This window comes from Falco cherrug, chromosome 1, assembly GCF_023634085.1.
Source record: "Falco cherrug isolate bFalChe1 chromosome 1, bFalChe1.pri, whole genome shotgun sequence".
Taxonomy (NCBI): Eukaryota; Metazoa; Chordata; class Aves; order Falconiformes; family Falconidae; genus Falco; species Falco cherrug.
This window is the reverse complement of record NC_073697.1, coordinates 108,826,924-108,852,685: the sequence shown is the minus strand read 5'-3', so window position 1 is coordinate 108,852,685 and position 25,762 is coordinate 108,826,924. Positions and strand designations below refer to the sequence as shown.

Sequence of the window (25,762 nt, the reverse complement as noted above, 5' to 3'; positions counted from 1 at the left end):
GTCCGCCCCCGCGCCCCGCTGCCCCCGCGCGCCGCGCGGCCCCGCTTCCTGCTTCCGGTGCCGGGGCTATAAGAGCCGCTTCCGCCTCAGCGCCCGACCTGCGGTGGGCCCGGCCGTGCGCGGCGTCTTCCTGCCGGCAGCTGCTGCCATGAACGCCCGCGGTGAGGGGTGGGGCCCGGCTGTTACCGGGACGGCGGGCTGGGGGGTCCCTGTCTGTGAGGGGGGGACGGGGATGGACCCCCTGTCTGGGGAGGGGTGGGGTGTGGGCGACGGGGACGGACCCTCTGTCTGGGGAGGGGGGACACACGTGGAAGGGCCCCCTGTTTGTGGGGACGGGGGGTGGGTGGGGTGGACGGACCCCCTGTCTGGGGGGTGGGATGGGGGATGGGGACGGACCCCCTGTCTGTGGGGGGGTGGGATGGGGGATGGGGACGGACCCCCTGTCTGTGGGGCGGGGTGGTGGGGGAACGGGGGATGGGGACGGACCCCTATCGGGGATGAGGGGGCGGGGTGGGAAACAGACGATGGATGGACCCTGTGTCTGGGGGGGGCACACAGGACGGGGATGGGCCCTCTGTCGGTGGGGGGGTGGCCCCCCTTGTCTGGGGCCTCCCTGTCTGTGAGGACGCCTGCTGTCTGTGAGGGGCCCCCCTGTTGTAGGGGAGGCGTTACTGTGGTAGCAGGCAGGGGATTTACCGAGGGGATGCACCGTTAGCTGGGCGATGGGGCTGGGGCGGTGGGCACTGGGGGGGCCTGGCGGTGATGGCTGCCCCCCTGCCCCCCAGGGCTGAGCACGGAGAAGGCGGCCGCCTTCACCCGGCGGCTGCGGGCCGAGCCCCAGTTCCTGCTGGCCCAGAACGTGGCGACGGTCAATGACCCGCTGGAGGTGTGCCTGCAGCGGCAGGTGGTGCAGGACACGGTGCAGGTCTTCCAGCACGCCGTGCCCGCGGAGGGCAAGCCTGTGACCAACCAGAAGAACTCCGGTAAGGGGCTCCCCGCCTGGGGGTGGGTGCTGGTGGTGAGGAGGGGAGTGCTCCCTCGGCAGCTCCAGCGTTTGGGAATGAATGATGTAATGCTGACCAGGCTCCTGGGAGCCGTGCTTTCCTCCAGAGTCCTCTCTTCAGGCTTTGGAGCGAGGCTGAATCCCTGCAGCATCCCCTTGAGTTAATAAGAGTCTTTAGACTTGCAGCGTTTGCCTGTTTTCTGTAAAGTATCAGATAAAATCAGTTGAGAAACCTGCTTTTGCAGCAAAGGATTTCCAAACTTAGGAGCTTTTTTCTATTTTATAATCCCCGCCAGAACAGCGGGCCAAAGGCTTGAGGCAGAACCGTGTCATGAATCTTGTGCTTAAAAAAGTTACACAGCTTTTGAGTACAGACATTCCAGTTTAATTTTTGGTCCTTTGATCTCTCAGGGAGATGTTGGATCTTTTCCTGTCTCAATGCAATGCGTCTTCCTTTCATGAAGAAATACAACATCGAGGAGTTTGAATTCAGCCAGTCGTATCTCTTTTTCTGGGATAAGGTACAGTAGTACAGGTTGCAGGTTGTGCTAGGACGGCTTACGCAACTGGGTGTTAGTATTGGGACAGAATTTCTTTTAGGCTGGGCTGTCTTAATCCAGGTGGAAAACATACATGAGAAGAAACTTCAAAAGTTTTTTAAGTGTTTTAAATGCAGGTTGAGCAAAGTGGGACTTTCGGCTTGAGAAGAAAGTTGTCGAGACGTTAATGTTTTGGAATAGTAGTAGTCTTTCAAGTGTTGTGTGTATTTCAAAAGCTGCTGGTGGGAGGCTCAGGGGAAGTGACTGTAACTTTCTGTCGAGGTTTCAGTTGTGCTTGTGACATACTGATCTGCAAGCTGTGTGCCTGCTTTTTTTCCCCTAAGGGAAATCAAGAAAAATCTAGTGCTAGTTTGGGCCAGGCTTCGTTGCATAACTTTTTTCACACTTCCTGTTCCTCTACCCTCAAGCTCTGTGCTAACTGACTCCGAACTATTTGGTCTGTAACAGAAAGAAGTTTATAGGGTAAGCCCTGGAATGCTAGAGGGAAAATAAGGACTTCAGTGGATGAGCAGAAGGTAGCTTCATCTAGTTAGGACTTCCAAAGAACTGAGTACTCTGGAATTAATGTGTAAGTTGTCAGACCTAAGAGTTTTTCCCTGTCTGTCTGTTTCAGGTTGAACGTTGTTACTACTTTTTAAATGCCTTTGTGGAAACAGCTCAGAAAAAGGAGCCGGTGGAAGGAAGGCTGGTACAGTTTCTGCTTTCCAACCCCACAAATGATGGTGGACAGTGGGATATGTTGGTTAACATTATTGGTAAGAGAATTGGTCACTAGGAGACCTTCCTGAAATTGCATGCTGATTTGAGAGATGAGGAATGAAGCAGAAGAAGAAACTGAGTTTGAGACCTGGGAGTTTGCTAAGGAACGTGATGCAGTTAGCTACTACCTTCTTTTATTCGAAGACCTTTTCCATGCCAGTTCGTAAATATTAGGCTTAAATCTTGTCTGGGATCTTCACTCTTGCATATTGCTGATGATGACAAAAGCTCAAAAGATCAACAGAAGTAATTAGCTATCCCAGACCTTCCACTTAGCAGAAAGGTTCAATCCCCTCTTACTTCAATCGTCAGCTTGACATTGTTTATTTATATCCATGTATACAATTTTTAGGGCACATGTTACGGAAAAACATTGCCAGGCTAGGGTGTGTCTACAAGGCAGAAGCAGAACTACTTAAGAGTTATAGCCTGAAGAAAGATGATAATAAAGATCAGTGAAAGGGAAATGATGTGGAATGTGGCAATGCTGGCCTTATAAAGATCCTGCTTAATCAGGATCTTCCTTATGCTGATTAAGGAGATCTTCTCTGTGTCTGGATTACACCAACACTTGCTTTCATTTCTTTTGTGAAAGCATTTGATGCCTTTGTAAATCAACAAGCCAATAATAGAAGTTTAGAATCACAAATGGAATTTGTTTCTTTGAAGCCTGGAGGTTACTTCCCCCCCCCCTTGTTATAAATATTTAATCAGGGCAGAGAAGACTTTGGATGCTGCTGTAAATTGAGCCGCATTGTATGATCTTTGACTGGTACCATAATGTAGGAAGCAATTGAGCTGCTGATGGTGTTTCATAAATGCTGAGGAGGAAAGGAAACTGGGAAGTTAGTCACTTAGCATTAGGTAAAACAGATGGAATATTTCATAAGAGGCCCAGTTCTTTAGGAGATACTTCAGGAGCTTAATTTTTCAAGTAATCAGGTTTTTTTTCTGGTGAAAAGAGTTTACTAAAAAGCACTACTTTGTTTAGAACTTTAAGTGTTGAATTAAATGATAGCAAGCAGTTCAGGGGTTCCACTTTTTGGGACCTTTGTGGAATGCAGATCAGAGGTCGAGATTCGGTCAGAAGTTAAAATGTAAACTTTAAATATTTGTAACCTTTAAATAAGAATTTCCCTTATCTCTGCACAAAACCCCGCTATACTTAGCATTTATCTGGGCATAAGCCAAAGCATTAGCATCCGTGTGGACAAGATAATTGTTAACCTGTAGTTTTACTACTTTCTTTTAGAAAAGTACGGTGTTGTACCCAAGAAATACTTCCCGGAGTCTCATACCACAGAGGCTACTAGAAGGATGAATGAGATACTGAATCATAAGGTAAAAATTGATTTAGATGATATAATTAAGGGGAGGGGATGGGAAGGAACCTGCTCCAAGTGTTCCTAGCCACCTTAACTTCTCTTTATTGACCAAAGTATAAGCACATCTCGGCAATGTAAGTTGCTTTTATTCAAAAAACGGCCTAAAGTCTCAGCAAAGTCTGATGTTAATTTTAACATGGAGCAGGAATGTGTGTTTATGGGAGATGTCCATTGCCAGGCATCAGTAGCTTTAGAGTACTCGACGTGGTTTTAGTAGTGATTGTTCCTAATCCTCAAATCTCCAAAAAGTTAATTTTTTACGTATGGCTGATTAAGTCTTTCTGCAAAACTAGCACTCGGTGTCTAGTTGACTTTTTTCTGCCCCCTCAATATTTCATCCAGCAGTATGACAAGGTTTCTAGAGATTACTGCCAAATTTGATGGAAAATAAAAAAAAAGTATTTTGAAAACACTGAATCTTAAAAATCAGCTTTCAGTGTAGAACTGTGCAGCTTTGTGTGAAGGAAGCTACAAGCTTGTGCCCTGAACTACAGAAATGAATTAATCTGGGAAGATGCTAGTGTAGGTAGCTACTTAAAAAGTGAATTAAAGCATATTTATTTTATAGTGGGCTTTATTTTGTTCCAGTTCGTGTGCCACATGCTCAGGGAAAATTGCCTGCTGAAATCCAGATAAAACATGTAAAATGTGCTGAAACCAGCTTGGATATAATGAGTGGTGTTAATGTTGTTCTATAGTCTTGAACATGGCAAACCAGCTGGTCTTGAGGGAGCCCCACTCACTGTTCCTGGCCTTATGGGTGGTGACAGTAATGGGAAGCATGTTGTCTTCGTGCTGCAATCCTGCATGCAGTGGGGAAATGCTCCGTTCTTTTTATCAACTAAGAGATCAATTATGCATTAGAATTGCAAAATAAATTTTAGAGTATGAAGACAGTCTGTTCTCTGAGTCACAGAGGTGGTGGTGATGTGTATGGATGTTGCAGCACCAGTTACGGAATAAAGAGAAAGCAAGCCTTAAGAAGAGCTAACAGCTATAAGCTTCAAATCAGCAGTTGGAAAACAGTAATTGAGTTGCAACTGCTTGTTAATTTCTGCTTATTTTTTGTGATCTTTCCCTTTTAAATCATTCTATTATCTTGGGCTTTTTCAAGGATCAATATCTAACAAAGCCTTCTGAAAAGGATTTTCCTTTAATTTTGAAAACATGTTGTGAAGAACAAAATAGGTGCTTGAAACAACCAGAATGGAAGTCCTAAAAACCGATTGGGTGGCACCTGTCATACCCTTATAATAAAATTACTTTCTCCTCAAACAGATGAGAGAATACTGTTTGCGGCTAAGAAATATGGTGGAGACTGGAATGATGAAAGGAGAAATCTGTGCTGCAATGGACACGATGATAGAAGAGGTAAATAACTTGTGTGACATGAGTCTTCCTGGAGCATGAGGTTAGAATGGTTGAAGTTTCTTGCTTACTCTTGTTCTATAGCAGTTGAATCAGCCAAAACAAGTGCCTTTGTTTGCCTAACTAGGAATGTTTTGTATGGCAGTGCACTTGGAGGTATTCAAGTGATTTTTTTGAAGTTTTTTTTGTTCTTTATCTCATCCTGAGTTTTTCTAGTACTTCCAGACAAGTTTCTTGAATTTATAGATTCCAGAGCCATGACATTTTAGAAGTCTTCCCTTTTCTGTAGGAAAGCAGCATTTTGTATCTTGAGGGATCAAAATAGTGGCCTATCAGGCTTTTATAAATAGTAGGAAAGAGGCAGGTTGAAAACTGCATTCCGATTGCTTGGAATGTAAAATGTTACTGCACAAGTGTTGTTACAGAAATTTCCCACAAGAGAGCAGAAAAGAACCACAGAAGGGAATTCTTTGTGTTCTGGAAGAGATCTGAGCTGAACAGAAGGCTGAACCCAGCGGTGGGCTGATGCTGTGGGGCAGCGAGGAAGTAATCACAGTGTCTGTTTCTGGCTCTGTGAATCAACTCAAAATCAAATCAGTCAGCAAGCCTGTAGTATGCAGTGTGTGTAGTGGCCCTCCATCTGGGCACACCAAAGTGGCGTCATTTTTCTCATTAAGTAGTTCTTGTAGTTGATCCTTAAATAGCCAAAAGTAATTTTAAAAGTTCAGGCTGTTTTAGTTTGACCGAGTGCACGCGTTTAAAAAAGTAAATATTTCATGTTTTTCAAGCATACAATGCAAAGTGACCCAGTGGTTTGAATGTCTATCTTTAGACAACTCAAGAAATCAAATATTTTGGTTATGTGTGTTAGTTTTTCTGTAACCCAGTAAACATCAGTATTAGACAGAACCTTCCTTGGGTTATTTCTGTAAAGCTTCGGGCAGTTCTGCTAATACACAAGTGTTAATGTGTTGGTTTGGGGTTTGGAAATTCATCTTTGCACTTCATGTCAAAACATGTAGCTGCTTTTATCTAACTTTAAGGTTTGCTTAAGAAAAAGATTAGTGTTCCTTGTGTTGTATTAATGAAAGGAAACCTTTTATGAAATGTATTCCTTAAGATCAACAGTAACTCTGTGCTTTGAGCCTACCCCATTATGTTGCCAATCCGCACTTAGTTCAAAAGTTAATTAATATAACTTGCATCCAGTGTGTGTGTCTAAAAGCCCATGGAGGATTTTACAGCAGACATCAAAAGCTTCCTAGAGATGTTCATTTTTAGGGCAATGACATACAGTTCACAGCAAAATCTCTTCATTTTAGAAGTTTAGAGCATCTTGCCCTCTGACAAGGGATCCTGGAACTGGTGTTAAAGGATTAGTAACTGCAGTTTGTCTGTTCTGTAAAAACAACATTGTGCTTAATTCTCTGCAGTTAACGTGGTTGTTTCTTCTGCAGTAGTAACAGTTTGCAACTCAAGTGGATTTATTTTCAGTAAACATTGTAGCTGAAATGTTTGATTGTACCTGCCTTGTATACTTCAAAAACTTAGTTTTAAAGGTTTGAGATCACTCTTTTTTTTTCATTTGTTTATATGTATATAAGTACTGTTGCATCTTTTTTTTTTTTTTATGTGGCAAAGCAGAACTTAGTTTTTGTTCTGTGAAGGTTTTTTTTTGTGTAGTAAAACTTAGTTTGTTCATGCTGGGAAGCAGCACTCTAGCTAAAATGGGGCAGTTGTACTGCGACACAAGATTAAATAGTCACTCCAAAACTGTATAAACATTCTTCTTATCAAACCAGTGCACAGCAGGTCAGAAGTCGGAATCAGTGCAGTGCATAAGATTGAATTTTTCTTCCTTTACTGTTCTCCTTTGTGGACTCTTCCTTATCAGGAGTGTCCTTTTCCCCTCCTCGTTCATTTTGGGTTTTAGCACAAGGTACTATATCTTTGCCTTATCTTGGTTCTAGTTGTCGCTAGAGTGATATAAGTCACCTTTTAGTTTAAATGTCTGCTTATTTTATTTATTGATAGAGGAAGCTTGTGAGATACTAAGAGATGGCCTATGATGGGTGTGGTGGCAAAACAATTGAGGGAGGCCATTCCCAGGCTCCGCTGCTTCTGTTAACTTGAGACTTCTGTCTCGGTCACTTTCCTTCCTCTGGCTGGAGCCCGCTTGCTCATTGCTCTCCTTTTAGGTGTTTTTCTTGCTTATTTTGTTTTCATAGCCTCATCTCTCACAACTTGAGGTTATCTGAGGTACTGTGGGTGTATCCACAGCAAATGCTACTTTTTGTGTGGTCTGTGCAAAATTAAATATTTATAGTAGTTTAGGGATTTGCATTTGCAAATGCTTACATTTGATCTTTTAACATATTTATTGAGAAATAAATGTGAGTCCCTCTGCAGAAGAATGGCTGCAGAAGCATGGCTTTAGAATCTCTGAAGATCTGCACAATCCAGGCCTGGTATTGGAATAAGCCTGTAATCAGAATTGTGCTGAAGTTAACAAAGGTAGCCTTGAGCTATTCTTGAATCCTGAGACCAAGTAATTATATTGTGCCAACAGGCCGTGGCTGTAATGAGATATAGCTGCTGGGAAAGCAGGTGCAGGGCCAAGGAAGATAGGGACGGGTATGGGAATATAGGGAGTAACAAACTACAAGGCTGAAGCACAGCAACACAATTAGCTACATGGATAGAATGCTTATTTTAGTCATGATAATTAGGGGGGTGAGAACTGCGTGTGTTTAGAGACTACTAACCAATTATATTTCTGCTTTACGAATATGCATGTGTATCGGTTCTATATAAGTAGTGTTAGAAACTAATAAAGTTGAGCAAGATGCACAGCTTATATTGAGCGTCGTCTTGACTCCGGTGAACCCTTCTTCCAACACCCCTCCAGTAAAAGCATTACGCTCACATCCTTGTTTCAACCCATAATTGATCTCTTCACTTGTTTTCTTAATTGCTTGGAGCAAGAACACCTTTGTTTGTCTATTGTGCACAGCCAAATAGTGTTACTTAGCGTGAACGTTGTGCTCCTTTTGCCATCAGCACAAAGTGCATGCTAGCACAAAGCTAGTTCTTACAGAGCCTTAACATCCATATAAATTGGCTCAACTAGCTCCAGAAGGAGCAAGCCAGCTTTGGGAAAGGTGTTCTGTCTCCTCTCCCATGAAATCAGTGAGAGGAAAGTGTGAAGACTGACAGCCTGGGAAAGCTGGCACAAACCACAGACTTTGGCTCCTAGTGCAGAAGGTACAGCTGAGATTTGACTCCCCTGCTCTTATTTAAAATAATGTGTTTGTTCCTTGCAAGGAAAAAGACCTCTTATGCTCAAGACATGGGTAGAGCTGAAGCAGACCGGTGTCAGCTGAAGTAAAACAGATTCAAACCTGTTTAAATATGATTGAATTCTCTGTCCCCACAGCACCTGCAGCAAGTCCTGCTAAATATCCCTGAAGACAGTCATCTGGTTACGCTGCCTACAAGTTAGCACATTTTATGATAAGCCCTGTGAGAAAGTACAGTAGTGATGCTTGAGTGCAGTTTCATATTCTGATTTATAGGGAGGCTGATGACTTGAAATCTGGTCAACCTTTTTGTGCTAAAAATCAATAGGAAGCTGCAAAGGATGTCACAGGCAGCAGCGGGGATCTTGGATTAGATTATATAACCTGCCAGCTCAAACCTAAACCGAGACATTGTTAAAAATATTAAACCAGATGAGGAGATTATTCTAGGCCTTTGAAAAGAAGCAAAGGCCCACCTTTGAAATCCAAGTGAACATTACAGGAAAAAAAGGATTAGTACAGGGAAAACACAGGGGTAAAAAGCTTTGCTGTGTGCATTTAGAGGGTCTGGTTTGTCTTTGCATGGGGCAAATCACCTGGTGGAACAGGTGATGCTGAATGCTTAAGCCTTTTTAGACTCAGTTTGATTTTTCACCAGTAAAGTTTCTTTTACACCAGGGAAGTATCTTGTTCAACAAGCTTCCGAATTACTTATAAAATGTTGGAATGAGACTGGCCAGTGTACTGGCTTTTGCTTTTGGCTGCTGCATTCCTAGGGTGACCTGGACTTTGTTTTGCCTGAGGGTTTACCAGAGAACATAAGAGTATGAGAATGGAGGGAGATTCTGCTGATTTTCCTGTGGCCTTTCAGATTGGTTTTGAACTGTTGAAATACCTAGATTTCCAGAGGTGAATACAAATAATTCATGTGTGTACCTTTACTCATGTTCTTCAAAGGTGGCTGTTAAGATCCCATTTCTCCAGTAGGCTCTCACATTGGGATAGCCATTCATCAGTGGCATTGCTGTGGTAGGAGAGGCAGGCCTGCATGTTTCAGCAAGTTCACAGCTGTTTGCTTCTCTGGGCAGGTATTCAGAATAGTGAGTACTTGCCTGGGCAGCCCTCCGGAGTGTTTCTGCTGGGAGTTCCGGGATAAGGAGAAGAACTATCACAAATACGGTCCTGTGACACCGGTGCAGTTCTACAATGAGCATGTGAAGCCTTACTTCAACATGGAGGACAAGGTTGGGCATGCTGAAAGGCAGTAGCTTCCCAAGACCTTTTGTTGCTGCTAAGCCACTTATTTTCTGCTGTTGCAATTATTCTGTCCACCCCTGTACCTGCTTGGGATGGGTACTGCTCCCCCAAGTTAGATGGCCCTGTGTTTATTCTCCCCATTCTCCTGTTTGTGCTCTACCCTTCAATTAGCTGTAATCTTGTGTTGCACTTCCATGATGATGTTGCAATGCCAAGATACGTAATGACCTAATTGGTTGTAAAATGCTGTAAGACAGTCATTGGAGAGCAGGAATAACATGCATAGGTGCTATGCCACAGTTAGGAGGTGAACTTAAAAAACAAAGCAAACCTTAAAAGCCCCTAGTATTTCCATCAAGTAGCTTGTTTGCTAATGGGACCCATAGATAGCTAGCTGGGACAAAAGCAATTTTCTGAAATCCATCTAGATTCCCTTCTCAAATTTCAGTTGAGCTGCACCTTAATTTATGACATCTTGGTTTTTGGCAGATCTGTCTAGTGAATGACCCTCGACCTCAGAATCCATACAACAGGCTGTATACAGTGGAGTACCTGGGCAACATGGTAGGAGGAAGGAAAACACTCTATAACAACCAGCCTGTTGACATCTTGAAAAAATTAGCTGCAGCATCTATTAAGGATGGCGAGGTTTGTTTGGCCTCTCATGGATGGCGCAGTGCATTTCTTGTAATGTAAAATGTGCTGGGATACAGCCGAGATGTGACTCTTCCTTCTGTTTGTAGGCTGTGTGGTTTGGCTGTGATGTTGCAAAGCACTTCTATGGCAAGCTGGGAATCAATGACTTGAATATGTAAGTAGAGAATCAAAACAAAATACTGTTTGGGATGTTGGACTAGAACATAAACAGTCCTGTAGCTGTTTAGGAAACTAATTTGTACATGCTTCAGATTATATACCCCAAAAGACTATATTTGAGTAGTTCAGCAGCAACAGAATTTTTTTCACTGGTTAGCTAAAATCTGAATCCTCTAAAGATACACTACAAGTGGTTGTTAAATATCCTTACTCATTTGCATTGGCTAGTATCTGGTGGGAGAAACTCCTAAAGGGATTGGGTTTTGCATTTTTTTTCTGACACTAAAAATAGTTGAACTTGTACCCCTGTGCATGGGCTCCTGGGACAGCGCGCTCTACTGATTCCCTGATTTACTAGTGAGAATTGTCCCTGCGTCCTTTTTGATATTGCTTATGTGGCTTTCTACTAGATTTAATCATGAGCTGGTGTTTGGCGTCTCCGTCAAGAACATGAACAAAGCAGAGCGATTGATCTTTGGAGAATCAATGATGACCCATGCCATGGTCCTGACGGCTGTCACCGAGAAGGTAGAGTCCCTCTCCTGAAGTATTTGAATATTCTGGCAGCTTGTTTGTGTTCCGGGCTCATCCGCAGCGTGTAAGCTGTTCTACCGGAGCTCAGCATGTGTGGCACAACACCCAGGTGCACAAAGCCTAGGCTGTCTGTTCTCCCTGTGTTGTGTCCAAGTGTTCAGGACTATAAATAATGAACAAGGATGGAAGAATTTTAGACAAGTCAAGGACTTCTTTCCTTCTGCCTGCAAACTTTCATTGGAGAAGGGGAAAAGTCTGAGTCTCTTTTTAAGATGCCAGAAAACCTATGTTAAATAATTATTTTAAAATAAAGATTTTAATGTATCTTGCTGAGCAAGGAATCTAGTATGACGGCAAGTATCTCCTACCATGTGCCACTGCATGTGTTAGTCCAGCCTGTCTTATAGCATGAGGCTCCTTCTGTTAAAATGCCAGTGGGAGGCACTTTGCAACAGTCTTAACCTCCTGCAGCTCACTGGCATGTGACCTCTGACCTACTCATAATTAGGGAAGGACAATGGTGTCCAAAATAGCTCTGTGGCAGACAGGAGACTGAGATGAATCCACAGCTAAATCCTGGCAGTATAACAAAGCACGTAAGTAAAAAGAACCATGTGAGAACTTACAACTCAGGGTTATCTGCAATGTTGATGTTTTCCATTTATTTCCAGAAGTTGTCATTATTAAAGTTTCTTTGAAGTGATCTCTTCCTGTCCAACATGACCTTGGCTTGAGAAATAACAGCTTGCACATAACTGAAAAAGTTTGCTTGAGCTCTGGAGTTTGAGGACTTGAGATGGGACTGCTGAGTCATAAGAATTCTTCTGGTTTCCTTTTACAGCTCCATATCATTTTTCCTCTTGTGTTCTGAGCTCTTAACACTTCTGTGTATCAGATTGCATCAACGCATCTTTAAAAAAAATTCCATTGTTTTTCCATTAGATATTTAAAATTATATTTTTCTAGTGTTTAAAATGTATTTATTCACGGCTGAAGCCTGTTCTGTTTGTACTGATGGTAGCCAATTACTGGTTGCACTCCATTGGCAGCTATAGGTTTGTATTTTTAAATCCATTCTTTTGCATACCTACATTACAGTTGTGGAAAATGTGATCAAATGTGAGCAGATTTCTTAAAGAAAAGGATGTGTATAAGATCAGTATATGATGGATAGTATCTCTAAAATCAAAAGATTTAAAAGAAATTATCCTAGAAGTTCAGCCATTTAGAGCCTTTTCTACATTCAAAATGGACTAAGTTGTTTCTACTTTGTTTGAACATGTTGTGTCTTATATTAAATCTTAACTTAATCTAAAGGAGCTTTGATAAACTGAGTTGTGAAATGTAATACTTTGGATTTACCGACTTTATAAAAAGGCCTTGAAGATTTAAAAAAAATTCTATTACAGTTTTAAAACATAAAAAAAATATAGGACAGTCCTTAAAGTGAGACGCTCGAGATCTACCAGACTAAGGATAAGTCAACTCTTGATACTGTCAGACAAACTGGGGTAAGCATGTTTATGTACATTAAGCATTTAACAAAAAGGTGTGTTTAATCCACATCTGTTGTAAGTGAGAATAGAAGCAATACAACAATATTGTATTGCATATTAAAAATGGATTTATGGGGTGTTTTGCAGACTAGTTTCTTATATTAAAAATATTTTAGTAGTGAAAGAATAACTTTCTTTGGTTCCTCAAGGGACCTGCTGTTGCCTCATAAGAGGCTGCATGAAGGAAGCAGCAGTTCGCAGCACGCCTATGAAGCTGTTTTCAGTGCTTTTATGTACTTGGTGGGTTTGAACCAGACTTCAGACACACACAGTGCAGGCTGGAATACTGCAGGCTTCTCAACGGGAAGTCAGATGTTCTTCATGCCCGTTTGAAGCCTGTGTACCTTTCAAAGCACCAGACCTGGAGCTGTGTCCTTCAGCTAGATTCTTCAAGTGTTTGTACTTGCCCTTACTAATGCCGTAATCTAAATGATTACAGTTGCTTTACTGTCCTCATTCCTTTACCCTGATTCCTTGTTCAAGCAAGTTGTGTACTCTGCATTTCAAAAGGCCCCCATGCCCTGATAGGTGATGGGGAAGGCTGCTTAAATTCTGTCAGTTAAGTTCAAATTCTATTTAGTTTAATTACCTTTCCTGGTTAGAATAGTATTTATTACAGGCACTCTTCTTGAGCACACTTCCTCATGTTTTGTGTAAGTGGGTAGACAGGTATTTTAGGAAAATACATTTCTCCAACCATTAGCAAGAAACCATTGTAACTTGCCAATGCCCGTAGACTTTTGGGAGTGGAGCTCTGAGGTTTGCTGGTGCTGGATTTAGACTTGGCTGCTATAAACTTGTGTGGTCCTTCACTGCTGAATAGCCATCGACTTGTTTTGTCACAGGATGGGCAAGAAGAGGCGTTTGAAAAATGGAGAGTGGAAAACTCCTGGGGTGAAGACCGTGGTAATAAAGGTAAATAGTTATGGGAACAGAAAGCTGAAATTAGTGTTTGGAGCTAAGGAGGTGGAAGGGGAAAAGGGGATGTGCCGCGTGTCCTTCACTAGGACATGTGTGAAACAAGCCTGCAAAACAGCGCTGAGCTATGGCACTGTGTTCCTGGAAAACAATCGTTCTTCTCTTTAAAAGTGATTTTAATCGAAGGAAATCAAATACAAACATTGAACGGAGAAGCAGGAAATGTCACTGGATAAACCTGACACTGTGGTTGCAAGCTCAACTGTAGAGGTAACTGCATTTTTGGGAGGTGGCTGTAAGTGATTGAGGCTGACAAGTCCTGACAGACAGGACACCTTGATCTCAAGGGCAGGAGGACTAAGTTGACAGAAGCACTTATGTTGGAGGTTTAGTACTGGAACTTTGAACCTGTCTTAAAAAAAAAAAATTAACATCGTAATTCTGGGTGCCTTTCTGAAGCCTTGCTGAAAACATGACCTGCAGCAAGCATCCTCGCAGTGTTTGTCTCCTGTATGACAAGCACTGGCAACAATAAAACTCAGTTCACAGGAGTTCAGCTTGTGCCAGGTTTTCTGCATGAACTTGCTTTCCTGTTGATGGTTCTCAGCCTGCACCATTGTTCCTTTAAAAATGATTCATAAGCACTGTGGGGCTGTGCAGCGTGGATGTGCCAGCCTGGTATGGCACATGGGCAGGCGGTGTGGACAGAATAGTGAGTCACAGCTGAGTGGTGGTTTAATAAATTGCTTCTGGTTGTTTCCCTGCTCAGCCTGGGAATGACTTGGGGGTGCTTCTCTGCCTGGTCTGGGGGCCTGCTCTGACCCCCCAGCCCTGCGTGAGTGGGGCTGGTGCTGTGGGAGCATGGCTGCTCTGCTCTGCCGTGGCCTGCAGTCAGCTTTTCTTAAATGGAGGGGAGGAAAACTCCATGATTTTTGTCATCTCCTATCTGAGACAGGCTGGATGTGGACTTGGCTGTGGCAAAGCTCACTGATGAGCAGCATGTCAAGCCAGACTTCAGTGTGTCCCAGGGCACAGCACGGTAGTCATTGCTGACCGCATCTTCCTGTTGCACATTGATCCCAAATCTTGTGCTCACAAGATCTGGTATGGCTGAAATTTCCTAGGACATCTGTGTGTTCTTCTGGGAACAGACTGTTTCTGGAAAAATCTGTTTTAGGATGTGATCTTATTTATAAGCTCTTGATATTCTATGTTTTAGTTAGCCATTCATGTATGTTCTTGGAACAGCATCTTAATTTATGTTCTGGCCCCTCGGTCTTGCAGTAGTGTCTGTTCTGAGTTAGCAGTATACATTCACAGTGAAGTATTCCAGTAATCTTTAGTCTTGATAAAACGATGAAACTGATGTTCAGCCATCAAGGCTCATCGATGTGACAGTAGTAAGATGTACTTTGGAATACTGGATTCAGTGAAGAAGCCAAATCAATACTAAAAAGAAGTGGTGTCACAACTTTTCTTGCCTCCAGATACAAACTAACAACTGTTTTGTTGAGCACTTTTATGTATAATAGAGAATATAAACTATAAAAATTCCTGGTTAGTTGTGCTCTTATTGTCAGAACGCTTTGTTTTGAGACGCTCCAGATGATCGGTTTGTGATGTTAGATGCTACTAACTTTAGAGGAATGCTTCCAGGAAGCGCCTTACTCGCTTTACAACTGCTCAGCGTGGACTTAGGTTAGTACTCCAGACTTTCTGAAGGTAATAGGTGTCTGGCAGCGACTTTGATTGTGCTAGCAATGTATGGTCCTTGGCCAAGTTTCAGAGCTGTTCTCTATTAGAACTGGAGAAAGTCCGGGCTTAATTTTTTGATACTGGCTATCACTCCCAAACCACAGTGCAGCAGACTGAAGCCTGACACTACTAGTCAAAGTTGTACCTGTTGAGCTGTGACTGAACAGCAGCAGTTCTGTGCCAGTGTTAACTGGGCTGGAGCAGCAGTGAATGCTCTGATGGAGCTGCAGAAGCTGCGATTGATACATGTGGAGAGCCACATGGGTTTTTGGCTTTCTTCATTTAGTGCATGGAATTAAAAAAGAAAACTACAGCAACTAGAAATGAGAAGTGTAGTGCTTCAGGCTTTAAGTTAGAAATAACAGTAAATTAACACAGTTACCTAGTTGTTTTTGAGTATTAAGTTGCATTTGTTTGCCAGCTTTCTAAACCGAATTTGCAACTTGGTCTGCAGTGATAGTTTATCTTCCTTAGACATTATCTCTTTTCCAAATATGGGTTTGCTTTTTAAAAATGTGTTCTTTAAGAGGAGCTAGTTGTTCCTTTGAAATAATAGGACCCTGGAGCAACCTAGAAAAACCCTGACTACACCCTGTATACATCTATGACATGCATGCCATCTATGTGAGCTTTCCTGGGTGGGTCACTGTCATTTATTTGTTCTGTACTGGTAGAGACCACAGTCTCTTGGGAAGTCTTGCTCACTGTCTAGATTTTGTTTTGGTTAGGGAGTTGCCTGGAAAAGTGTCTTGACCAGAAAATCCCATCAGAACTAGGAGGTTTGACTCTTTCAGACTACTTTTTTTCAGGGAGGTGAATCCCTGAATGATTTTCTTGGGTATGACCAAAAAAACAGCTGTTGAGCTAAAGGCAACTGGGCATGTCCTTGGGAGCGCGCTCTCAAACATTGGAACAGGCAACTTGACAGGGTTTCCACCCCCTACCCCTGCCCTGCTTTTGCAGTGTCCAGTACTAGCTGGTATGGGAGGGTGAGGATTTGTAGTCTGTCCTGGCTCTCTTGCTATGCCACTGAGTCGGTTGGCAGTGATTTTATTTTTTTTTTATCTTATCTGCCTCATTAAGGAATTGGGAAGCTGTGCTTAGATAAATCCAGTGAATCAGAATCTGCATCAGTAAAGAGGCAGCCAAGAATGATGTTAAACTTGGCACACCCCAGTTGAGGCCCAGTTGCTAGTGTAGGGGATACAAGTAAGCCCAAACTCCATTATTTCTTGGATGGGATGATAAAGGGTACAGCCCACAACAAAACACCAGAGACCAGACTTCGCGTCATTAGAAAACAAGCAGACAAATAACTCATTGTTGGTAGGAACTGGAAGTGGTTTTTTTCACATGGGGTCCCTCTTGTTTTGCCTTGAGTACAGTCGAAGGTACCAGATAGCACTTGTTATCTTGCATGGTGCAGGACTGGAAAGACTGTGACTCCTGGTTTGGGTATCATGGGATGAAGTTAGTTATATGCTCACATTCCGTGGAGTGGGCTGATCTGCATTCTTGTGGTAGTGCTTGTCCTGGAGAAAGGAAAGTCCTGGGAACAGCCTAGCATGCCTCTCCTAAACACTTAGTAATTACATTTATATCTGTTGTAAAAGGGTTTTTTTGGAATCCCATCTGTTTTTCCTCAAGGAACAAACACAGCTGCTGACAAACATTGCTTTTTTTTTTGAGGTAGAAAAGTCGCTTTGCAGTCAAATATTTCCTTTCTGTGTTTTACTGGCACTTTGTCAGCCATACAGGCAAGTTTAATTATTCTGCTTACTCTTTTGTTCTGGAGACACAGTGCATTAACTTTGAACCCAGCTTACCCCATCGGATATGTGGTGTTGTTTTTTTTAAAAAAGCAAGCAAGAGGGGAGCACTAAATCACGTTATCACATCCATTTGAGAGGGGTCCATCTGCTTGTTTTGGCATGAAAGGAACTCTCTTGTGATAGGTCTCCAGCTAGAAGTCGGCTCCCTTTTGACTTTTTTAATCTCTTGTACTGGCTGTTGCATACATGCTCTTCTGCATGAAGACATTTTAGGGATTTAACTGTAGATATTTAGTGCCTGTATTTGATACCTGTATATATATCATCCCATAAGTACACTATAACAGAAAGGCTCTGTTAATTTGTTATCCCTGTGGAGGAGTAACAGCACAAACACAGTGTGTTGTACTAGGTCCTCTGGGAACTTCCAAGGGCTTCATTTTCAGGTGCCCAAATCCTAGGTTATGCAGTAACTCGCAGGCCATTCATCCTTGACTGACATCTCCCTGGCTAGCAGCTTGTTGGTTCTACAACACTGCCTGTTCAGTTTTTCCTTTGGGTAAGTTAGAGAAACGTGGGCCAGCCTCGCACAGAGAGGAGTACGCTCTGGTAGTCGGGTGCTGTGTTCTGTTACAAGGCAATGCTGTTCCCAGTTCTCTTCCATATTCTGGCCTTAACATACAAACGGTTTGAGTAGAAGCAATAGATTAATTGCCGGAGGTGAAAGTCCACTGTGTACCCTGCCCAGAAGTGCGTTAAACTTTTCTGTTTCTCTTTCACTTCTGCCTGTTACCTGGATGGAACGCAGAGCTCAGGGATGCCTCAGGCAGGCTCTTGGGTATACATATGGCTGCGTATAAAGTATGTGTCTCCTTTTAATGAAGAAATTGATAATGGCTTTCATTGCGACACCAGGCAGAGGCCTTCTCAAAAAATGACCTTACTTATTTGCATGTTCTGAAGTTCTGCTTGATGCTTCCTTCTTGTTCAGACACTGTGATCTTAATCAGCACTGTCAAGCTTTGAGATACAGGATGTCAGCAGCAGAGTTCATTATCCTCTCAGGGTGCAATTACTTGTTGGCTCTTGGGAGGGAGAGGTTTTTGTGTGTCCCAAGAACTCATATCCTGAAGAGAGAATAATCAAGGCAGCTCCCTTTGGCAGTGTTTCCAAAATGGCATCTAGCATGGATTACAATTGATAGGGTTTTTAATTTATGGGAATTATCTGATCTCTTGCTTTAGAAACAAGATGGTGTAGATAGATGCATTTATTGTCCATATTCTTTGGGCATTTTCTTGTTTCATTTGATTGTGTGATGATACTGTATAAGGACATGAGGAACTTTATTACATAAAGCCTTCTCATCTGTCTTCTAAATGCTTTCTTTCTCCCAGCCACTCTTATTTTCAGTTCACCTTGAATAGCTTGCTTCCAAGGGCAGTTTTCTGCTAAGAACTGTGGTAATCTAAATGTGACTCTTCTCCCCGTTCAAATACTGTTCACTGAACTTTGTAGTAAGTGTTACATTAAGGGAGAAAATTAAGATTTAGTTCAACCAAAGCATGATTTAGATGGCTTTATGTTCGAGGAAAGCAGATGGCATTCTCTTACTGCAAGAACTAAAACAGCAAAGTTTTTCTTAAGCCAAAGATGGTTTGGATATTCACCTGGAAAATTTCCCTTAAAATCCAGAGACCTTTCCAAGCCAGACTTGGCTAATTTTATATTCTGCCTTAAATGACTTTTTTCTTAAGGCAGTGTCTTCACCTTGGGTATTCTCAATGTTTATTTTAACAGAGGAAATGTAATGATGAATATTCTAGGTCTTTTTCTTAGCAGGCTTCTTGCTTGCTCTTTCAGCACACATGAATTACATCCAGTTATCATAAAGAAATAACATCTGGGCTTTTATCTTTGTCTTGAGAGGTACAAAGTATGACCAGGACTAGGTCCTGTTTGTAATGCATCATTCATAGGTGAAACTTGTATATGTGACTGCTTCACTGTATTGGTAGTGGTTCTCTGTTGTAATGAACTGTTCTTATCTGCAGGTTACCTGATCATGACTGATGACTGGTTTTCTGAGTACGTGTATGAAGTTGTGGTGGATAAGAAGCATGTACCAGAAGACATCCTGGAAGTGATGCAGCAGGAACCAATTGTTTTGCCAGCTTGGGACCCTATGGGGGCTTTAGCCAAGTGAACTACAGAATATTTGCCTCTTAATGGTCAACCAGAAGTAGATGCAATAGAGAATTCCAGTGGTTGGAAGCCATAGCCAAATGATAATGTGACCAAGCACTCAGCATGGTCCGTGTTCTTGAAATGTAAGTTAAGGATCTTTGGGAAATAGCGCTTTACTGACTTGGCTGAATAAAGCTCTCAGACAGGCTACCCTGCAAAGCTAAAAAAAGGGAAAAGGAAAAAAACCTCATAATAAAAATGTATGAAAAGTGCTGTCAATGGCACTTTGATTTTACCTTGAATTTTTAATAAAAATCAGCGTATTAACTTAGAATTACTTCAACCAGTGTTTTCTCTAGAAAAGATGGCCATAAAAGGGCCTTTAGAATTAACAGCTAGGTAATTGTTTGGACAAGTACATCAAGATACTTTTAAATTAACCATTCGTGGTCTGACTTGTACCGTAAAAGAATGCCCAAAATATTTTATATATTTACATTGTCAGTTTTGCTGAAGTTCTGGAGGCAACATAAGAATTTAAACTGCTAAAAATGACCTTTAGAAAATGTTTTCTTCCAGCAGAATTGGGGGGGGGGTGGGTGGGTGGGAGGGTTGTCACTTGGTTTTATTCTTTGATTGAGCTAGGACTGAGTAACCCATATCAAGGCCCAGTGCTATGTCTGTGTGCACAGGAGCGCTATTTTTCAGTTATATTAGCAAGAACAACCATAAGTATGTTCACAGGTGGAGTTAGTGTCATGCTCAACAGAAAAATAATGTTTTAATTGCTGCATTTTATTTGGATGTTTTAAAAAAACCAACAAGATGGTGCTATGAAGCTTTTGAATAAACACTTTCTAAAGTGACTGGTACAGTTCTTTTTTTCTTTTTTTTATATGAGCCTCATGTAACTAATGAAATGGAAAGATACTAGTGACCTAGAAACAAATCGTAAGTGAGAGAGAATGTGAATACATCAGGAGAACATGCTGCTTTATGTCAAAGATGCTCATCTCACTGAACAGAGATATGCTAACAATATCGCATGTGCTACAGGCACTCCAACAGTTTGAGCACAGTACTAATCCTTTGGTTTGGATGGTGCCAAAATGGCAGGCTGTCGTTGTGTGTACCCTGATTAAACCCAGTACAGGAAAGTTGTCGCAAGCAAGTAAAAGAAAGGGTAAGTGAGGATAAGGAACCATGCTGAAACAGAACTGCCAGCTAACATGGGTAGCAGATAGATGTTGCTTTAAGCACAAGCAAAAAAAAAAAAATGTTTGGTATGGCCATGATACTCCGCAATTTGGTTTGACTTTTACATTTGGACAACAGAGGCAGAAAGTTATTAAATGATTGTGGAAGTGTATCTTACACTAGTTACACAAATATGTATGTATATTAAAATGCCTAGCTGAAGTGTGTCTGCATGTTGCCTGCTAAACTAAATCCAGATTTGGATTTGTCTAGGACTCATCAAAGATGATTCAATCTGCTGTGATTAATGTTTCCTGAAGTGGGCAGGAGTGCTGGTTAGGGAAAACTTGGTGTGGAACAGCAGCAGGAGGTTGTTGTTACTGTCCTTGAATGATGTGTTTTAAGAGTCTGTGCCCTTCGCAGTATGTCCTGCGAAGGTAATAACGCTGTTCTGGGGATGCACAGAATGTCTCTTGGCATAGAGTGACACTATGAATTGATTCCCTTCTGGTAAAACCCAGTTTATGTTTATCCTGGGCTTGTCAGGAGGTTTTCTGTCATCTCAAGACCTATGAGGGTACAGGAGCACATGGCTGTTGGTCTCAGCTTGCCCTTTCTACTAGCAATGGTCATGAGAAATAACATAAATCTGTAGCTTAGCACTAGATTTTTCCTAATCTAGAAGACAAAGCTCAACGCTCAGGTCTTCCTGTGTCTTGGGACAGGTAGGTGACTTTTCTTGCTTTTAGTGTTGACTGGCAGAAACATGCATTGCTTGCAGTTATCTCTGTGGAAGTTTGGGCACACCTTTTAATCATCAGGCTATTGTGGAATAGTTGATTTGTCAAATATATTTAATTGTCAGGTTATTGTCAAGTGTTTTGCCACTACTGATTATACTGTGTTCATCAAACTGTGATCTCTATCAAACTATGCAAATGTATATTGCATAAGGAACAGTGCCCAGCCAGGAGCAACTGGATGTGCAAATGCAGCATGCAGAGTAAGTGTGAACTAAGCGTTTGGTGTGGAAAGAAAAATAAAAATGTCACTGTTGATCACTTTCATAGAAAAAAGTAATGTAATATTGGGGTGTATAAACAGAGAAAAATAGTCTGCAATGTATGTGAAGTTACCCAGCTCTGCCGGGGCTCGTTGGAGTGAGCTAGTCAGTATCTTGTTCAGGGTACTGCACCTCAGGGAAGATGCAGGCTAAAACCCGTGTAGAGTGGTAAGAATGATCAGAGGACTTGAAAATATGAATAGTAAAAGGCTGAAAGAAGCATAGTGTTTACTCAGAGAAAAGGGGAGGCATCACAGTCCTTGAATTCATGAATGGATGCTTGAAAGAAGAGAACTTTGTTCCCACTGCTCATGATAAAATGATTGAAAAGTCATAGGCTTCAACTGCAGCAAGGTTTAGTGAGATTAAGAAAAGCTTTCTGCTGATAAAAATGGTGAAGAACTAGAATCAGTTGCCTGAGGATGCGTGGTGCCTCCGTTGTTAGAGATCTTTAAGAACAGGTTACAGAAGAACATGTCAGAGATGGCGCTGGTAGAGTTGATCCTTCTTTTGGCACAGGGATGGACCAGATGACCTTTTGAGGTCCCTTTTGGCTTTACAGGTCTGTGAGGCACGGTCTCTACTTCATGCTGTGTTCCTTGCATCAAGGCGAGTAAACAGCCTTGTACTTGATGCTGAACCCTGGTGGCTCTGAAACAAAGCCAAATCTCTTGGGAAGCTGTATTATGCACAATATTTTGATTATGACTAATGCATGTGGTTGTTTTGGGGGCTTTTTTCCTTCCAAAAGGTCAGTATTTTTAGTCCTTCAAAATCTTTCTGCTTATGACATTATACCAGTTCTTTTATGTCCTTTATGCTATCTGTGAGAGGGGGTAGTAGCCAAGGAGAGTTAACTTCTTCTCTGGACTTTAACTGACAAACATTTTTGTTGCCCAAGGCAACACTGATGAGGATTGAGTTTGACAAATTAAAAACTGTTTCCAAGCCAGTTTTTGTTAATTTAAGTATTTAAAAGTATTGTCCAGTGCGTGCTTATCTCTGCAGCTCTTTCCCAGATATTTCCCTGTACAGCGTATACAATAGTATGGGGTTTTTTTTCCTTTCCTTCAAATAAGCACAGAAAACCCACGTGGCTAAAACACATTATAGGAAACCAAGCCAATCTGGCAGAAACAGTTTTGCCTTTACGCCCAGCAGTTTTATAAGTTTGTTGTAAGAAGAAATGGGGAAGAGGAGGGGAAATATGTATGTTGAAGTGAGAGCTGTATTTCTTCTACTTTAAGGACTCAAGGGCAGTTGAAAAACTGTTCTAAGGTTCATGCTAGTGACACTGATTCAAGGCTGGCACAATATTCCCTAGGATATTCTCTGTTGTGCTAACAGCCCCTGAAAATCAGTCCTGTGCCTTTGGTAAGAATAAGTAGCTGTGTGTTCTTGCTAAGTAGTTGTCTTTGTTATCTACAAAACAGACTGACCTGTCTTACAGGCAAATGGGTTTGTTTTTAAACTGTAGTTTGAAACATGAATAAAATCAGTATGTATAAAATGATTTCCCATTAACGGCTGCTGTTGATGTGATGCTTACAGATGTGATCAGCAGCCCTCCACTGGAGGAGTAAGGGTAGAGAAGTTGAGTGGGTGGCTGAGAGGCCATGTGCTCCGTACTGGGGAAGTTCTCTGTCCTCCGTAGCACAAGGCACAGCTGGATCCAGAAGAACTTCGGTCTCTCTTCAGGTGCATGGCAGTTAGGAGTACAGCCCAGAGGTGACAGTGAATTGCCTCACACCTCTCCAGTGGAGTAGTGCGGGAGTAAACGAGGAACAGGCTACTAAACTCCTGTCATTTTGCAGGAAATGGTTCAGAGATGATCAAAAATTAAACCCTTTCCAACTGATGGGATGGAAATGTGGGAATAAGCCTAGCTTCCTATAGGTTTAGTCTCTCAGCAAAGAAAGCTTTTTGCCTCGTGAACCATAAACCCAGATTACAAAAAAATCAAGACCCAACTGATAAAAAGATGTTTAGGTTAAAATAAAAAAACCAAAACCAATTAATGTCCACTGTTTTCCAGTGCTGCTGCTGCTTTCAGTTTATATCTTTTGCAAATCCTTTAAAAGACCTTTGGATTGTTGAGGAACCAGCTAGCTAACAGGTAGGTAGTTTCCTTTTCCAGTCTGTCAACAAAATGGTGTAGTTCTCATGTGATAATTCAAAGGCGGTTCCTCTGACAGGTGGAAAATACGGACAGATAATGTTATAAAAGTCAACTATCAGATCCAATCAAAGGTCAGAAAATAACTACTGCTAACTAAGAAGAGGCAGGAGGAGAGGTTATGTGTAGTGGTGGTTGGTAGTCAGATTTCTCCACCCAAATGTGGGCTCAGAGCAGTTGTAGTGGAAATAGCAAAACCTCTCCAAAATGTGTATCCCAGCACAGTCGGATTAGAAAATATCAGGGAAGGACAATCAGAATATCTTTTATCCCAAAGCCAACCGTAATAGTTTCTAAATGTAGTCTGATTCCTAACTAAGCAAAAGATGGGAACAAATAAATATTTTTTTTATTTGTTTTGTGTTATTTGGAAGATTGTTCCTATCCTCTTACTGGCAGTGAATCAGAGACATGTTTGCAGAATTATTGTTAATCTCTTCTTAGTACAGCTGGTACTACTGCTATTAGGTAATTTGATTGATGTTTCCTATTCTGCTGGCATTGTTAACTGGAATCTACAGCTGCTTTATCTGTGGAGAACTGTGGAAGTATTTGAAGCTGCATCTTCTGTGAAGTCCATTTTTTTTCTTGTTGGTTTTTTCATATTTTCTGTAAGTCATTATGATTTTGCCCACCAACGTGTAGAAGATCTCATGAAATTCTGTAACTGACTCTGTACAGTACCTGAAGGTTTTTCCACGCATGAGATAAGTACTATAACATTGAGGGGTCTGCCTGAAATCTCAAGTCTGTTATTTGTATTATGCCCCAAATGTTCAAGGCTGTTTGGCAAGATATTAAAAAAAAAACAAACAAACAAAACACACCATGCTGCTGCAGAAGATATTAACAGGGGAAAAATATCAACTGAACAAAAAGGCCAGGATAAGTCATGAAAGGTGGTTTTGTGTTCTTAATGTGCTGTTTTTCACATTAGAGCTTTGTATGCTCTACAAAAATAACTAAATAGTGACACTGGGTGCCACTGATGTGAGCAGATGAAAGCAATTTAACTGCAAGTGACCAAGATGAATGGAATGTAATAGCGTTTGAGAACTTGTTATAAGAACCTACTCTAAGCAGGGACTAAGATGGAGAAAAACCTCAGACAAAGGTCACGATGCCCCTAAAAATTAGGAAAACCAGAAAAACCCCAACCCATATAATTATGTAAAGACCAGAGGGACCTAAAGTGCACAGAATTTATTGCTTGTAAGAGGGTAGAAATAGTGAGTTTGGAAAATCCATTCCAATCTCCCAGCAGTAGTGAGCTCGAACTCTGCATGAAAGGGAAGGTGCAGATTCCTCGTACCATCCATCCTCCCAAGAAAGAAAAAACCTGCCAGTCACAGTGAGGGGTCTAATCCACAGATGGATATTTGGGCATGAAAACGTACTTTGACCTTTGTAAAGGTTTAGTGAGCGAGGCACAAGGGTATCTGTTCTTGCAAACCCCTCAGAAAAGAACAAGATGGGGAAGGCTGTGAATGAGTATAATATGCAAGGGTGCTAACTTGCGGGTTTTTTTCCCTGTCTACAGTCAAGTGGAGATTAATGTGACTAAAACTTTCTTTTGGAAAGAAGAGCACAGGAGGGGAGTTCAGCACGGCAGAGAGAAGAGCTGGTTGCTGCTATTTTCACTAAAAAATCAATGAATTTCTAAAACTACTGAAGGCAACAAGCTCAATTTAACAAAACATTTTTAAGGTCCTGACCACAAGAATGAGAAAGCAAAAAATTATTTTAGTACGTGTCTCGCTGCTGTTTGTAACTGCAATACCTGCGCTATCCTTTGGATGGTGCGAACGGCACGCTGCCGGCTGCTGCTATCATTAAGGGACCAGAAGACAGAAAAAGTGCTAATTATATCCCTATGCTTTTCAGTTTTCAGAGTTTGTTTTCTTTTTCAATTGTTTGGAACAAGTTTCTGAAAACTGGAAACCACTTCCAGCAAAAATGCTGTTGCTCTAACAATTAGCTACCATTATTTGTCCCCATTTTGGTTTTCCACATTTCTTTTTTTTTTTTTTAAATCTGCTACCTAAACTATGGCACTATTTTGTTGACCTGTGATTTATGACTTTTTAAAAACAAATTGTAAAGCCTATGAATGAAAAAATCCTAGGTGAAAAAAAAGCTGGAGAAAAAGCATGTGTC

The 25,762-nt window shown here is 41.8% G+C and overlaps 1 protein-coding gene across 1 annotated transcript; it reads left to right on the top strand.

Moving 5' to 3' along the window:
- The first annotated feature begins 7 nt into the window (after positions 1–7).
- BLMH (bleomycin hydrolase) lies at positions 8–20,035 on the top strand. The gene is made up of 12 exons (XM_055718135.1): positions 8–161; positions 786–983; positions 1,415–1,524; positions 2,177–2,318; positions 3,575–3,663; positions 4,986–5,078; positions 9,463–9,618; positions 10,121–10,279; positions 10,375–10,442; positions 10,858–10,975; positions 13,383–13,452; positions 19,037–20,035. The coding sequence occupies exons 1-12, from the start codon at positions 149–151 to the stop codon at positions 19,186–19,188; spliced, it is 1,368 nt and encodes a 455-aa protein (XP_055574110.1). The 5' UTR covers positions 8–148; the 3' UTR covers positions 19,189–20,035.
- Positions 20,036–25,762: the final 5,727 nt, after the last annotated feature.

Coding starts and splice junctions, on each gene's coding strand:
- BLMH (XM_055718135.1), top strand. Junction 9,619..10,120: donor ACTTCAACATGGAGGACAAG/GTTGGGCATGCT, acceptor GGTTTTTGGCAG/ATCTGTCTAGTGAATGACCC. Junction 10,976..13,382: donor TGACGGCTGTCACCGAGAAG/GTAGAGTCCCTC, acceptor GTTTTGTCACAG/GATGGGCAAGAAGAGGCGTT.